The sequence below is a fragment of the Aotus nancymaae genome, unplaced genomic scaffold, assembly GCF_030222135.1.
Source record: "Aotus nancymaae isolate 86718 unplaced genomic scaffold, 86718_ANA_hifiasm-v0.15.2.pri h1tg000003l, whole genome shotgun sequence".
Taxonomy (NCBI): Eukaryota; Metazoa; Chordata; class Mammalia; order Primates; family Aotidae; genus Aotus; species Aotus nancymaae.
Genome location: NW_026988414.1, coordinates 32894284 through 32911539, shown reverse-complemented (window position 1 = coordinate 32911539; position 17256 = coordinate 32894284). Strand labels below are relative to the sequence as shown.

The 17256-nt window shown below is 46.9% G+C and overlaps 1 protein-coding gene across 6 annotated transcripts in view; it reads right to left on the bottom strand.

Moving 5' to 3' along the window:
* Positions 1 to 2549: 2549 nt before the first annotated feature.
* The window catches only part of ANKS6 (ankyrin repeat and sterile alpha motif domain containing 6), a 70009-nt gene continuing 55302 nt past the window's right edge, over positions 2550 to 17256 (bottom strand). For 2 of the 6 annotated variants that reach the window (XM_012475755.2, XM_012475756.2), the window contains exons 13-15: positions 17057 to 17173; positions 8023 to 8119; positions 2550 to 4088 (exon numbers count right to left, since the gene is read on the bottom strand). In XM_012475755.2, coding sequence (XP_012331178.1) covers positions 4039 to 4088; positions 8023 to 8119; positions 17057 to 17173 — 264 coding nt within the window. In that variant the 3' untranslated portion in view covers positions 2550 to 4038. Of the gene's footprint in view, positions 8120 to 17056; positions 17174 to 17256 lie in introns of those variants that run through there. The other 4 variants (XM_064379602.1, XM_021665490.2, XM_012475757.2 and 1 more) reach the window with 3 other exon arrangements.

Sequence of the window (17256 nt, the reverse complement as noted above, 5' to 3'; positions counted from 1 at the left end):
AAAGCTATAAATAGCTTGGCGATTCTTTCTTTTAGGAATTCTCACAAGTGGCCTGGCACGGCAGCTCATGCCTGTAATCCCAACACTTTTGGAGGCTGAGGCTGGAGGATCGCTTAAAGCCAGGAGTTCAAGGTTGCAGTAAGCTATGATCACAACACTGCACTCCAGCCTGGGGGACAGAATGAGACTGTCTCAAAAGTATGAAAAGAATTCTTGCAAGTTGGGACTGCCTTGTTGATGCTTTCCTGGTCCCAGTAGCTCATATTGGTGGGCTTAGCCCTAGGGGGCTTTAGGAAGGTGTGGGGGGAAGCTGGGAGGCCCTGGAGGCTGGGGCAAGGATCTGGGGAGGCCATGGGCATGAGGCCAGCACTCTATGAGAAAGAATCTTCCAGGGATCTGAGCTGGAGCTGTAGAAAGCCCTGTCACAGGCTGGCTTCCCTGAAAGTGCACTCTGAGCCTGTTGCCAAGGTCTTGGAACAGACACCTGCGGAAGCAAAGGCGAAACATAGGGCTGGGCGGAAGGAGAGGCCAAGGGCTGTGGCTGAGGTGGGGGAGCAGGAGTCCATGGGAGTCCACAGGGCAGCCTCAGCCACCTTGAGGGCACCCACAGCTGAACAGGTCAGTCAAGAAGGTGTCCATGCCAACACCTGGGTGCTTCAGGAAACACTCATCTTCAGACTCAAAGGGAGTGTTTGGGTCGTGATGAAAGGAGACAATTATCCTGCTAAAGAGCTGTGAGCACATGAGGCAGAGAAGCTCTGAGCCACGCTGAGCCAGGAAATGAGAACCAGAGGAGCGATGAAGGGGCACGGAGCAGGTGAGATGAGATGGTGCCCCAAGGACGTCCTGACCTCTCCCATCTGCAGGACCAGGACAAGGCAGCCCCACCTCATTCGCTGGTTCATTCTCAAGGCATTTTCTGTGCTGGGCTCTGGGGATACTGGCTGAAGACCCTCAGTCTATCTAGACTGCTCTGACAAAGGGCACACACATGGGAGAGGGAGAGGAAAGGGAAGACCCCAGAAGGACCATACACCTGTCACACTGACCAGTACGGCAGAGATGAACAAGACTCACTGAAGGCGAAACACCAGCCAGGTCACAGGCACACCCCCACACTCCTTTTTAAAAATTATAGTCATTCATATATATATATAATAAAACCAGTCATTTTAAGTTTATAGTTCAGTAGCATTAAGGACATTCACAACGTTGTACACTACCACTAGCTAATTCTACAACTTTTTCATCACCCAGAAAGGAAACTCCCTATTCATTAAGCAGTCACTTTCCATTCTCTCCACCCAGCCCCTGCCAACCATAAACCTGCTGTCGCCATGAATTTGCCTATTGTGGACATTCCACATAAATGGAATCATGGAATATGTGGCCTTTGGTATCTAGTTTAACTTAGCCTAACGTTTTAAAGATTTACCCAGGTTGTGGCATGTATCAACTTCATTCCTTTTTATGGCTGAATAATATTCCATTATGTGGACGTAAATTCTGTGTATCCAGCCATCGGACATTTGGCTTGTTTCCACCTTTTGTCTATTGTAAATAGTGCTACGAATATTCAAGTACAAGCTTCTTTTGAATACCTATTTTCAGTTCCCTGGGGCATATACGTAAGAGTGGAAGTGCTGGGTTCCATGGTCATTCCATGTTGAACTTATTGAGGAGTTGCTCCCCCTTTTTATAGCTTTTCATAGAACCACTGGGCTGGAAGGGATCACAAAAGTGACCTAGAACAGTGCTGCTCAAACTTTTGGATTTCACACGCCAGTAAAAATAAAACTATCATCACCACACCCAGTCTCTCCCAAAGTAGAAGGGACTTGTGTTGGAATGAAGGCCAGCATGTAAGATGGAAATATCCAGTGTCAGACAAACTCATGGCCTCGTTCTTGTTTTTCTCATATCACCTCCACCTGGTACTGGTGCATGGGAACCAATGACAAGGTCCAATCCCCAGCTCAAGTCTGAATCCCCTCTCTAGCTGCCCTGGCACAGGCTGGCCCAGCTTCTGTGCCTGCCTGAGGAATGCTCCTATCCATGGGCAGCTCAGATCCCTGAAATGTTCTTTCTCATGGAGCGCTGGCTGGCCCTGTGTCCATGGCCTCTCCAGACCTTTGTCCCAGCCTCCAGGTCCTCCCAGCTTCCCCCCACCACCTTCCTAAGGCTGCCTAGGGCTAAGCCCACCAATGTAAGCTACTGGGACCAGGAAAGCATCAACAAGGCAGTCCCAACTTGCAAGAATTCTTTTCATACTTTTGAGACAGGGTCTCATTCTGTCACCCAGGCTGGAGTGCAGTGGTGTGATCATAGCTTACTGCAACCCTGATCTCCTGGCTTCAAGCAATCCTCCTGCCTTGGCCTCCTGAAGTGTTGGGATTACAGGCATGAGCCGCCGTGCCAGGCCACTTGTGAGAATTCCTAAAAGAAAGAGAATCGCTAAGCTATTTATAGCTTTCAGAAGTCCTCCTCTCCAAATTGTGAACAAGCTGCAGAGGCTAAACAACAGGTTTCGTTTATTTGTGATACTGGCTGGGCTTATTCTAATTCCACGTTCCCCTCTGTGCTGACGACAGGCAGTAAGACACAAGAGTGTGTGAGGCCTGCACTCAGACCAGACTGTCCCTGGTCAGCTGTGTGACCTTGGCAAAGTTGGTTAGTATATGTGTGCCACAGTCACCATATAGGGTTCCTGTGAAGATGAGGCAAAGTGACTTCTAGAAGCTGCACCTGGAGGACCCAGGGGCTTGCTGCATAGGAGCCATCACAGGCAGAATCTGGGCGGTGTTTTACACCCTGGATGAATGCAGTCAAAGTGGGAAGATAACTTTATGTCATTTAATATACACAGGCCAATAAACAAGAATCTTTCAAAGAATTAAGTCCCCACATAAACATGACAATAAAATAAGTGTCTATGGTGAGGAAAATGGAAACTCACTCCCTTGGGCACAAACTAAAAATGGCACCCTAGACTCGTGGAAGTAGAAACAGTGGCCTTAGTGAGGGCCCTACAGGGGAAGGCCAAACCCACCCCAGCCACCTGGGGGTGGAGACAGGGCCTCCCTGACTAGGATGGCCATGCCCTGTGTCTCAGCCCTGGGAGAGAGCTCCAGCAGGAAACGGGAACCTGGGAGGGCCCCTATGCTAATGTGAGATGGTGCCACTCAGCTGGGCAGGACCCAGAATTGGGGGGGGTTCCCATAGGGAAGGGGGTTCTCAGGGGCAGGGAGATGTGGTCTCAGCCTTGGGAAGGAAGTGTAGTGCCAGGGAAAGGGAGCCGAGGACAAGTGACCTGAGCTTTGTCCTCGAGCTTACTACCTGTGATTCTGTGTGGATTTCCCTTCTGTCATTCCCGAGCTTTAGCAACAACTATATTTTTGGGTCTGGCTTCTCAGCTGGGGGGCTGAAATTATGGCCAGGTCTAAATCCACTCTTAGGCTGTATGTTAAGGAGGAGCAGAGTCCCCTGAGGCCAGAGGACCCACCTCACCCACGGAGATTCCCTCTGCAGGCCAGTCCTGCAGAATTTGGTATCAGCTTTTTTAGGGAAAACATCAGGTCTTTTTACATGTTGGACAGGAACTGCTGGTTAACAAGACACAATTAACTTGCTAGGAATGGACAAGGACAGCGACAGGATGGTGCTTCACAGCGTCTTCTGCTGACGGCACCTTCATTCTCGCTGCAGAGTCCTCTGAGGAAGGGTCCCGGGCCCTTCAGGAGGCATTTACTTGGAAGCACAGGTAGCATAGATGTCCAAAGTTGTCCAGCCTCTTGCCTGGCCTGTGTGACGATGTCTTCAGGCAGCTCCTAGGTAAGCAGAAAAGAGACGGGTTCCTTGCCCTCTTTTTGCCCAGTGGATCAGCTTCTACGACTTGGCCAAACTGTCTTTCTTTCTGTCTGCCGTGCTGGGAATCCCAATGACACCAAGACCCAGGGTCAGGCACATTTGGAGGGCAGATCCGTCAGCAACTCCTCATTTCCGTGGGCTCTGATGCCAGCAGAGCCACTGCAGCAGCTGCTACCTCTTGCCAGAGGCAGTTTCTTCTGGCCTCACCCACCCAGCCATGGCTATGTCCAGGCAGAAGGGAGAGAGACGAGAGGTGAGAGAAAGGATTTAAAATGTGCAACCATCTGTGAGGTTTCTCACATCTGCACCACTTCAGTGTGAAAAGGGCTTTCTCATTTTCACCTGATCCCTGGGGGCTGCTAGCCCCTCGTAACCAAAAGGGAAACTGAGACTCAGAGGGAAGAAGAAACGTGCTCAACGTCATGCAGCACTAGCTCTGACTCTAGGCCCAGTGCTCTTTCCAGGGTAACAGGTTGCTTCTACTCATTTCAAAGGACCAAAAATCAGAAAAACAGGCACCCAACTGACCCCTCCTTCCTGACGATCTATAACTTACATGTTACATGCTGCCTTTGCACATGCCCCGGCTGGGGTGCCCTTTCTCTTTCCTGCCTAAACCTGCCCTTCGAGGTCTCACTCCAGCTCTCTGCTCTGAGGCCTGCCCAGGATCAGCCTGAGCCATCACTGGTGACCTTCCCCGAGTGGCGTACCCAGCACACTTCATCACCGCACCATCTCACTGATGTGCTTGTCTCCTCTAAGACACTGTGGGGTTCCCTTGAGGGCAGAAAAGTCCTTTTTCATCTTTGGAGGCAGAGTACAAGAGTGGAGCTGGAGCAGAGTAGATGCTAAGTAAACGTGCAGTAAACAAAAGAATTAAAAAGTAAACTTTCTCCTCACAAAACCAGCTGGCTTCCATAGAATTTTGTGATGCTGAAGTAGAGAGGCAGGAGCCCTCCTTGGCCAGCGGGGACGTGGACCTCCAGCACCTAGGACACACCAGCAAGACACTGCGTGGGTGCTGGGAAATAACACGCTCCACCCCGCAGGAGAGCCTTAGGATGGAGCGCTCTCGGAACAGGGGCCCTGCCATCTAAAGCAGGCTCCATCCCGTGATGTCCCACAGCCAGGTAGGTCACCTCTGCAGAGAGCTGCTGGGGAGAAAAAAGGTGGCCACCAATGGCCCTGACCCACTCCCAGGGCTGCGAGGCCTCATGGCTGCCACTGTTCCCACCAAAGCAGGGCTTCCCCAGTGGTGTCCAAGGAATTTCAGTCTTGCAAAAGCACCTTAGAGAAGTGATCAGAGTAATGTGGGAGACACTACAAGCTTCTTGGCCCTGTGAAGAGGCCTGAGGGGTGCCGGCATACCGAAGGTTATAAGAAGCCTGCAGCAAAGATGATCACGAAGCTCGCTTTAGCTCAGTGTCTGCCAAATTACTCCACCAGGGAACCTCACCCCACTTTCACATACGCACCCCTCCTACTGTTCTTCATGAAAAACCTATTAACATCCTGTGGAACTAGGGTTCCAAGAAGCACACCTTTGGGAAATGCTGGTGAAGGTCACCGAGCAAGGGAGGTACTTCTTGTGGGGGGAACGGCCTCCTGGAGGCAGGCTGGGAACACGTCGGGTGGGAAGGGGGTGACCAAGGACCAAAAATCAGAAAAACAAGCATCCGACTGACCCCTCCTCCTTGACGATTTATAACCTACACATTACGTGCTGCCACCGCACATGCCCCTGCTGGGGTGCCCTTTGTCTTCCCTGCCTACCAGCCACATCCAAACCTGCCCAGAAAGGGTTCCAGGGACCGTTTGTGAACCAGTACACAAAGTGCCTAGGGGAAAAAGCCTTGGACACTTGAGTCCAGTGAAAATGAAAAAAGAGTCATTGTCTGGAGCCTCTGTTGTCCTGTCTGCAAAACGGGAATAGCCTTGCTCTGTCCAGGGTCATCCAGTGCATTTATGGAGGTCTACATCTGTGGTAAGCTGACCCCCCGGCACAGCTCCTGTTTATCATTGGTGTTCAATCAAACTTACCTAAGTGTAAGCTATACCAGTATATGGTTATGAAAGAAACAGGACCATAGCAGAAAACAGGCACAAAACCTCAAAGCACATAATGTCGGGGGCCACGAGTTTCAGAGGCAAACAATTCTAGGTCTACTGTTAATCCCCGAAGCCATCAGTAAATTAAAACAAGAATCACAAGTGCTTCTAGCTCTGGGAGTCTATAGGAGTTAGTGGAAAAGGCACAGGCTTGCAAGCCCACCAGGTCTGGTTCTGAGCCCGGATCTGCAGCTTCCCTCTCCTGAGCATCCATTTCCTGCATGTGCAAGATGAAGTTACACAATGCCACCTCCAGGGTGGCCATGAGGATGAAATGACAAAGGTAAAGCTGCCAGCACATAGTAGGCGATGAATGAGTGTGTCTCCTCAAAAAGGCTGGGACATGAAAAACCTTTGTAAATGTGTCTGTCAGTAACAGATAAATGAAATACTTTGTCTTCAGTCCTGTGGAAAGCTGGCTTCTGTGGGTGGAAGGCTGAGAGGATTTAGAGGAAAAATACCCACTATCAGGGCAGGGGAAGAAAACTATGACGCTCTGGGCAGTAGGGTAATGACTGCCTCTGAAGCCAGTGTAGGGGCGTGGGCTTTCATGGCTAGGGGAGGGACAGATGAGAGATGGTACCTCCCAAGGAAACCAACATGTGGCTCACACAGCTCAGGGTAGAGATTAGAATTCTGTGAAGCCTAACATCTACTGGCTACTTCCTGCAGACCCAGCACTTCATGCACACTGGTTCCAAGCTCTGACTAAGAGGCCATAGAGCTGCATGTGAACTTTGAACCTGAGTCCAGAGCACAGTCTGTTCACTGCCCCAAGCTGCCTCTCAAGGCTGGGACTGTCTGTTTACAGGTGTTCTCTTGCCTGTCGAGAGCCTCAAGGCTCTGGATTGTGTCTGCACACTTGGTGCCTGGTATCTAACATAAATGCAACAAGCACTGGCTGAATGAGTCACTCACTGGAAAACACTTCAGAAAGCCACTGGGTTTTAAAAGTCAGGCCCCTTCTAATATAATACAATATGATATGGTAGGAAACGACACAAGCCAATTCCCTTTTGAGGAACATAGCATTAACAGGATCTAGACAAAATTCCAAATTCGTCACTTCTTTGCCTAGAACCTTTGAGCACCAGAGACTCTTCCACAATGTGACCCATTAGTCTTCTGCTTTCACTTTTGGTGCAGAAAGCCCTGCAGTGATATGGGTGAGCACTGTGGAGCAGCAGAGCATCATCTGGTCTGACCCTCCACCCTGCAGATAAGGAAACTGAAAGCTAGGGAGAAGAGATCCACACAGCAGGCCTCCTCTTCTCTCCCTCTAAAATAGACTGTCTTTGGAATAAAGAAAAATGCATTTGACATACACATCTCGAATGCGTGCTGTAAGCTGGATGCAGCAGGTGCAGTGGAATGCTAGAGCAGTCACATACACAGCACGAAGGCACCCAGTGGTTGAAAGGGGGTCAAAAAAAAGTCTTCATCTGAGAGGTGACTTGGACCAGGAGGGACAAGTTAGAAGTTTTAAGGGAAGATGTGGCAGGGGCTAACCTCCCACCATAATATACACCCCCAATCTAAGTCAAAAGTTGTTGCTGGGAAGCCACTCTATGGAGACTGCACATCCCAGCCTCCTCTGCATCCAAGTGGGGCCACATGACTCCAGCGGCCAAGAGGACCCAAGCAGGAGTGATGTGTGCCAGTTAAGAGCAAGGCGGGTAAGAAGCAGCTGTGCCTTCTCCATCGTCCCTTTCCCTTGCTGCCAGCCAGAAGCAAACTCTGAGGCTCCCGGGGAGGGTAGAGCACAGGATGAAAGAAGCTGAGTCCCCACATCACTGTGTGAACCCACCTGCCAACCAGAAGCACCTCCACTGGAATGTTACATGGGATGTCTCTGTATGAAGTTTGTTACAGTAACAAGTACTACCAACGAATGCAGTGGACGTGAAGTGGGGCATTTCGAGCAAAGGGAATAATGTGACTAAGGCACAGCAGTGTGATGGAGGTGGGCTGGGGCCCTGGCCATGTGAAGGGGTCTTGGGATTCAGAGAGCTCACGCTGGTGGCTGCAGGAAGGAGGATTACGCACAGGGGCTGTTGCCAGGGGCCCTGGTGTTGCTGGCGCTGCTCTCAAAGGAAGAATGGAAGTTGTGAATGGTTTCCTGTAAAATTTGTCTCTCGCGTCCCTGTGTAGGAAATTGAAAACAGAAACAGAAAGTCCTGTTAAACCTTTTAACCATTAATTCAATTGACAGTGTCGTTAATGTTCAACTCATACTTGAAAAACCCATGGGCATCTTGGGGGAAATAAATTACTAGTTGAAAGAATACCGAGTTTAAAAAAAACATACTGAGTCAGAATCGCCCCAGCACCCACCACTGTCAGTGCTGCAGAGGCCCTGAATGCAGGACCCCAAGCCCCTGGACACAGCGGGAGGCTGGGCCCGGAACAGGACTGACTCCTCCTGAGTCACACGGCCCAGATTCGAGGTCTCCTTCCCTGCACCTCTGTGCATCTTTCCACTCCTCAGGTTGCCAGAAAATTCAGTAGGAGCCAAGTTTCCTTCTGCTACAGGAGTAAGAGTTTGAACTGCCTTTGCTCCCTTTTGCCCAAAAGCTGTCAGATTCGTCTTCACAGAGATTCGCTTCTCACTGTATTCCTATAACACCCCCTGCCCCCTTATACACACATTTTCAGATGAGACAAAAGGGTGATGTGAATGTTCTGTTAAGCCCAGAAAACATCATCACTGCATACCAGGCTGAGAAGCAGCAAAACTCAGAGGTTAAGAACAGAGACTGGGTCCTAGCTAGAGCAATCAGACAAGAGAAAGAAAGAAAGGGCATCCAAATCGGTAAAGAGGAAGTCAAACTGTCACTGTTTGCTGATGATATGATCGTTGACCTAGAAAACCCTAAAGACAGCTCCAGAAAGCTCCTAGAACTGATAAAAGAATTTAGTAATGTTTTCAGATATAAAATTAATGGACATAAATCAGTAGCTCTTCTATACAACAGCAACCAAGCTGAGAATCGAATCAAGAACTCGACCCCTTTTACAATAGCTGCAAAATAAACAAATAAATAAATAAAATACTTAGGAATATACCTAACCAAGGAGGTGAAGGACCTCTACAAGGAAAACTAGAAAACACTGCTGAAAGAAATCATAAATGACACAAACAAATGGAAACACATTCCCATGCCCATGGATGGGTAAAATCAATACTGTGAAAGTGACCATACTGTCAAAAGCAATCTACAAATTCAATGCAATTCCCAACAATATACCACCATCATTCCTCACAAAATTAGAAAAAACAATTCTAAAATTCATATGGAACCAAAAAAGAGCCCGTACAGCCAAAGCAAGACTAAGCAAAAAGAACAAATTGGAAGCATCACACTACCTGATTTCAAACTATACTCTAAAGCCATAGTCACCAAAACAGTATGGTACTGGTATAAAAATAGGCACACAGACCAATGGAACGAAATAGAAAACCCGTAAATAAACCCAAATACTTACGGTCAACTGACCTTTGACAAAGCAAACAAAAACAAAAAGTGGGGAAAGGACACCCTTTTCAACCAGTGGTGCTGGGGTTAGTTGGCTAGCCATATGTAGAAGAATGAAACTAGATTCTCATCTCTTACCTTATCCAAAAATCAACTCAAGATGGATTAAGGACATAAATCTAAGACCTGAAACTATAAAAATTCTAGAAGATAACATTGGAAAAACTCTTCTACACATTGGCTTAGGCAAGGATTTCATGAACAAGAACCCAAAAGCAAATGCAATAAAAACAAAGATAAATTGCTGGAACTTAATTATACTAAAGAGCTTTTGCATGGCAAAAGAAACAGCAGAGTAAACAGACAACACACAGAGTGAGAGAAAATCTTCACAATCCATACATCTGACAAAGGACTAACATCCAGAGTCTACAATGAACTCAACTAAATCAACAAGAAAAACAAGAAAAAAAAAACAATCCCATCAAAAAGTGGGCTAAGGACATGAACAGACAATTCTCAAAAGAAGATATACAAATGGGCAACAAACATATGAAAAAATGCTCAACATCACTAATGATCAGGGAAATGCAAATCAAAACCACAATGTGATACCATCTCACTCCTGCAAGAATGGTCATAATAAAAAAATCAAAAAACAGTAGATGTTGGTGGGGATGCAGTAATCAGGGAACACTTCTATACTGCTGGTGGGAATGTAAACTAGTACAGCCACTATGGAAAACAGTGTGAAGATTCCTTAAAGAACTAAAAGTAGAACTACCATTTGATCTAGCAATCCCACTACTGGGTATCTACCCAGAGGAAAAGAAGTCATTACATGAAAAAGATACTTTCACACACATGTTTATAGCAGCACAATTTACGATTGCAAAAACGTGGAAGCAATCCAAATGTCCATCAATCAACAAGTGGATAAAGAAACTGTTATAATAATATAGATATATATGATGGAATACTACTCAGCCATAAAAAGGAATGAATTAATGGCATTTGCAGCAACCTGGATGAGGCTGGAGACTATTATTCTAAGTGAAGTAACTCAGGAATGAAGTAACCAAACATTGTATGTTCTCACTCATAAGCAGGAGCTAAGCTATGAGGATGCAAAGGCGTAAGAATGACACAATGGACTTTGGGGACAGAGGGGGGAAAGGATGGCAAGGGGATGAGGGATAAAAGACTACATATAGTGTGCAGTGTATACTGCTTGGATGATTAGTGCACCAAAATCTGACAAATCACCACCAAAGAACTTACTCATGTAACCGAACACCACCTGTTCCCCAATAACCTATGGAAATAAAAAAAAAACCTTTTTATAAAAAAACAAAGAACAGAGATTGGGTTGGGTATGGCAGCATGCACCTGTAGTCCAAGCTACTCGCAGACTGATGTGGGAGGATCACTTGAGCCCAGGAGGTCAAGTCCAGCCTAAGCAAAAGAGCAAGACCCTGTCACAGTCTAGGTTGAGAGCCCATTTCTCTTATTTGCTAGCTGGGTCACCCTGAGCAAGATACTTAATCTCCCTGGGCCTTGGTTTCCTCATCTACAAAACAGGGATGATAACAGCCCCTCAGGTGATGGCTGTGAGATGATTAGAAGGTCTCACATATAAAGCTGCCCATTGCAGCACCATTTATACAAAGTTTGGAAATCTGTATAACCAACAGGTAGAAATTTTTTAAAAATTAATTTTAGCACATTTACCCACCAGTCCCTGTGTGGGTAGCTGGAGGCAGACAGGTTCTATCTTCAGAGGGCAGCAGTGGATTAAACATATTTTTAAAATTAATAAATATAGTCAAAATGTAAAGTAAATTAAAAATGTATCATGTCTGGCAGATTGTTCTCTACTAAGAGTGAAAAGGGGGAAAAAATCCACTGAATGAGCCCAGACTTCAAACTTTCTTTTATTTCATGGACTCCCCCCAGTCCAGAGGAGCCCCTCTCCAGACTCCTACACAGACACCTCTTGGGTGGAAAAGGCCTCCTAGACTCAAGAGGACATTAAGATTCTCCCTTCATCCCAACCCATTCAAGCACTTTTAAATAAGCTGGAAAAATGCCCTCCAGATTCTACTGACACGATCCAAAGGCTGCAGGGTATGAAGAGCATCAGAGGCCAAGTCAGAGGATCTGGATCCCACTCTACCACTGATTAGTGCCAGCATCCAGGCCCGCCCCTTTTCCGCTAAGTATCTGTAAAATGGGGATAATGTTACCTGCTGAGGCAGCGCTGAAGCTCACCCTGAGATAATGAATGGGGTGGCACTGTGCAAACTGCAGAGGGCTAAAATGTAAATGGAAGGGTTGACAGCAATTTTATTATTATACACCACCTTAGCCTTAATTGCCTGAGAAATGAGGTCAGGGCGAGATAGGGTTCCATCCCTTGCTGCCTGCTAACCTTAGGAGGGAGCTGTAGATGATTAAAACCATAATTGTTTCCTGGATCAACAACTGATTGAAGATGATAATGATAATTGCCCTTTAAAAATCTCTGAGTTTCAAAGGACCTGCCTGATAATTCTCAAAAGGAAAAAAAACAAATAGGCAAATGTAGAAAAAAGATTCACCTATCTAGTATTTCAAAAAGTGCAAATTAAAACAAGGTACATTTTTTTACCTATCAAATTATTATAAAGATTAAAAAACAGCCAGGCACGGTGGCTCACGCCTGTAATCCCAGCACTTTGGGAGGCTGAGGCAGGTGGATCACGAGGTCGAGATCGAGACCATCCTGGTCAACATGGTGAAACCCCGTCTCTACTAAAAATACAAAAAATTAGCTGGGCATGGTGGCACGTGCCTGAAATCCCAGCTACTCAGGAAGCTGAGGCAGGAGAATTGCCTGAACCCAGGAGGCGGAGGTTGCGGTGAGCCGAGATCGCGCCATTGTACTCCAGCCTGGGTAACAAGAGCGAAACTCCATCTCAAAAAAATAAAATAAAATAAAATAAATAAATAAATAAAATAAAAACCAAACTGATAGTAATACTGGCAAAGCTGCGGTGAAAAGAAAAACTCTCACACACTCACGGCTAGTTGAACTGCTCACTGGCTCTTTCCAGAAAGTTATTCAGATGTATATATACCTTGATTCTGACACTTGGGCTCTTGTAATTCCACTTTTAGACATACATCTATTATAAGGAGATGATTAGAAGGCCTTAGACACAAAGCTGTCCATTGCAGCACCATTTATACAAAGTTTGAAAATTTACATAACAGGTAAACATTTTTTAAAAATTAATTTTAGCACATCTATGCAAATTTATATGAAAAAGAGTTCTTAATGACATGAGTAGCTGCATATATTTCATATTAAGGAAAGCAGGATATAAAATTACAGACCCAAGTTTACCTTAGTCATGTTTAAAACAAATTTAAGGATGTGGTGATACATGCCCATAATCCAAGCTACTCAAGAGGCTGAGGTGGGAGGATCCCTTGAGGCCAGGAGTTTGAGGCTAGCCTGGGCAACACAGGAAGACTTCCTCTCTTTAAAAAAGAAAAAAAAAAAAAGGACACAAAGCACTACAGAGTAATCTGCTCAACGGTGAACACTGTTGGCCTCTGAGTGAACTGTGATTTCTTAAAAACAATTCTTTTCACCATTTTGGTACTGTGTAAATTTAATAAAATCAATATGTACTGCATTGACAATCACAAAAAAGGGCAACAGAAAGAAATAACGGCTTAGGACCAACTAACTCACTTCTGGTAAACCTCCAATATGAAACTCGTTCAAAACTAACAAACCAATGAGCAGACTCAAGCATACATTACAATTCCAGCACTGGGGTGGGCTCATCTGGAAGTGGCACGGCTTGCAGGCTGAGGGTCCACGTTTTACTGATACTGCTGGGCCTAATAAGACTTGCTGATATCATATTATGAGCCAGGTTTTTGGTTAATAGGCACTTAAAAAAGTTTTTAGGCCAAAATGCTCACTCTTATTGATTATGTAAAAAATGCATTTTATATCACACCCTGTTTTCATGTAAACACATAACTGAAACATTTTGTCCTATCTGCAAAAGCATGTTGCTATCTTCTATTTTATTTTCTAAAATGCTGCTCATGCCCCATTAAATGGATTATATAAAACCCACCAGTGTGCTGTGGACCACAGCTAGAAAGACACTGGGGCAAGGAAAGCTGGACCTCGCCCTCTCATGTGTCCTGGTCTGGGCTCTCCAATGTGTACTGAGCACTTGAGCTACAACAGGTGCTCTCTCGGTTGCCCATGCTTGTGTCACAAAAGAGTATGAATGTTACAAAGACAAGTTCATGCCCTATAGCAAAATCAAAGAGGCAGGAACCCCTAATGTCAGGGTCAGGCAAGTCCAGTCTAGAATACCCAAAGCCCAGAGCATCTGAAGGCTGTAAGGGCAGTGAACTGGTTCTTGGAAGCCACCTTTGGCCTGAAGAGTCCTTTGCACGTCTAAGAACCAGCGCACTGTTGCAGTGCTAACTTAGAAAAATACAGCAGAAGTTAAATTTGCTTTTGTACTATTACACTTCTCCTTAACATGCCTTTTCTCTATGACTCATGATGATATGTGGTCTTCACTTCCAGAGGACTTTATCTGGTACTATTTACTCTTGAATAACAGGGTCTTTCTCCAGGGAAGTGGTTCAGATCAGCTCCTTCCCCCCACACCTATTACTGTGTGGAACTGCCTGACTTTGCAGGGTGGACGCTGCCTATTGGAGGGACATGGGTGGGATTAAGTGGTGTCCTTGGCCTGGCATGTCACAGGCACCTGGGCCTCTTGTTTGGGAGCTGGTGAGCTGGGCCCCTAAGCAGGACCACTAACAGCTGTTTCTTCTGCTTCTCCTGATGGGGCCTGTTTAGTATAGGATACAGACTGCCACAGAACAGGGAATAGGGGGGCAATGAATTTGAGAGGAAACTGAAAAAAAGGCCCCAGTCTGTAAAACTTTAAGAATGTCCTTCATTGGGATGGGCTCAACATGTCACATCATTCACTCTGATGATGCCAGTTAAGTTTCCTAAGGTTTGCAAACTAGCCCAGTCTGTCTGCTTTTTGTGATCCTGGGCCAAGGAGGCCATAGCCACAGAGGGCAGACGGGAGGTTCCAGAAGCATTAGCAGTTGCCATCTGGTGGCAACAGTTCCCGGCTTGTCCTCTCACTTGCCCTGCCTCCAGAACCTTTTCCATCCTTTCTTAATCAGCTTAAGCCTAAATTTTCCCCACTCCATCCTCTCCTTGGCTCACACATCTGGCCTCTGGAGGCCAGGAGGAGGAAGGATCCTCTAATGCCTGGGCCACAGTCCCTCCCCATCACTCACCCACCTCCCCTCCCCAAAGCCCTTTTCCTTACTTGACTGAGTCACTCTCTACCATCGTGGTGGCCTTGCTCTGTTCCTTAGGCCTCCCCACATGTCATGGCTCTTGCTCTGTGCTCCAGCTATTTCTTTAATTCTTCAAACACACTGCACACCTCACCACAGCGCTTTTGCACGTGTGCTTCCCTCTGCGGTCTGCATTTTTCTACTACCCTTCTACCCAGTGGTTTCCACTCTTGCTTCACACCTCAGCTGTCCTGTTACTTCCTCAGGGATGTCAACCCCGACTATAAGCCAGGAGCTCTCATAGCACCACCCGCCTCTCCTTCAAGCGCTGTGGGTTAGTTACACCGAGGCAGCTGGAGCTCTTGGGTGAATCCCTCAACTTCTCTGAGCCTTGGTTTCCTCATCTATAAACTGAAACTGACCTCAGCAGCTTTCATAAGGATTAAATGAATAACTATAATGTGTGACATGCTCAGGCCACAACGCTAGGCATGGAGTGATGCTGAATGGTCAATACCCACACGGTGCCTGAGACACAAAGGCTCTTTTTCATGAATACATCAACGTCCCAGTCTTTAGAGATTGTTTTGGTTGATTCGCCTTCTGTGAGCCACCCTCAGGCTTCGGTTTCCTGGATGATGCCCTTCCTAACAGCCCAGACCTGCCCACCTCTGACAAGCCCCATGCCTGCCTTGCCCCGCCCCCCGCCCTCCCCGCTGACATCTAACAGTAGAGCAGAAGCGGTGCTGGTCTGGAAGTCAGGCATCACTGCCCAACTCTGAGGCTGGGCTTCCCCATACGTAAAGTCAGGTGGGTTCAGGCCCACACAACAAGCAAGAAATGTTTAGAGTCAGGCCATTTACAGAGGAGAAAGAACTAGTTAAAACTGGAGGAAAACTACTTGGCCTTGGGATGCCTGAAGCAATGCTAAGGGCATCACTTTGAAGGATCACCTCATAGCCTTCAGGCAGGTAATACGAATGACCATGGGGACAACAAAAACAACCATCTTCAATCCTGGCAGGGCTGGGAGGAGCTGCCTCTGCACAGCACAGTGCGCTGCAGAGAGGTGGAGAGAAAGAGGCAGGAGGCCTGGTTTAGCTTCCGTTTCCACTGCCCACCACCGCATGACCTGCACACCATCCTCCGCCTCCTAGACTCTGCACCCTCGCCAGCCAGACGAGGAAAGTGTAAGAACACCAACCTCCCTGCGCTGTCTCCAAGACCGATGAGGAAACATACGCAATGATTTATAAATGATAAAGTGCTGGGTAAATATGTATTTGCTGCTGGTGCTATGTGTCTGTTCAATATTTCTGTGCATAGTCCAGCGACATACAGAAAGAACCATAAAAATGGCCATGCTCTCTGCTATCACTGCGTATCGAAGGCAGCTCAAGGAACAAATAAAAAGAAAGAGGAAAAAGGCAGAGATGTCCATTATGGTAATATTTATAATAGCAAAATTCCAGGCATGAAACTATCGTCCAATAAGTGGAAAGCTGTTAGGCAAAGTGTGAAAAAGCAGCAGGTAAACAGGTACTGCACATTGCTGCTGGAATGAGAAACAGAAAAGGGCATCCTATATTAAGAAAAAAAGCGGACAACGAAGGAGTTCGAATAGCCCAATAGCAACTACAACGAAGCTTGCAATGTAAGTGGTGATTCGCCCTTTTTCTTTTAGTTTTTGGTGTGTGGCTTTGGTTGGGCACGGGGTGGGGGCACTGATATCTTTAGCTTTAAAGCTGATGAGAAATTTAACATGAGACAAAACTGTGAGAAGCCAGTAACAGTGACTGATGGTTGTGTGTGTGCCAGTAGCTCTGCTGAGCATTTTAGTCCTTGCCACAATTTCATCATCCCCACCCTACAGACAGGGACAGCGAGGCTCAGAGAGGTGTCTGCCTCACCCCACACAGTGAGTAAGTGAAGGAGCTGGGATTTAAACCCAGGCCAGCGTGACCCCAGGGCACATCTGAACCAAAGGCTTGAAGGCTCTGCTTTCACAGTGCTCCCGAGGGCAACACCTGGCCCTGTGCATTGATACTAGCTGAGTGAAGATTTTTAGCTGCATCTGGGGAGAAACCTCCTGCGGGGAGAAGTCTGAAAATGGAACAGGTCATCCTGGGAGGTAGTGAGTGCCTATTCACTGTCAAATATGACAGAGGAGAGGAAGTAAGACCTTCCCAAGATCCCAGGACCCTGGAGAAGCTCTCAGATGTCTGACACAAGGAAATGCAACAAACGGAGAACAATACCTTGCCTGCGTTCAGTTCAGAAATCGCTGCCAGAATCTGTTGTCTGGACCCATCTGTCTTAATTCCCAGCTCCTTCAAGTCACCGTCAGTCAGCGTGAGGAACGCTTCCATGTCCACCTGGGGAGAGAGAGGGGATTCGCCACCATCTGCTGGATGCCACACTTTCTTCCCAGCCACAACAGAAATCTCATGATTATGAG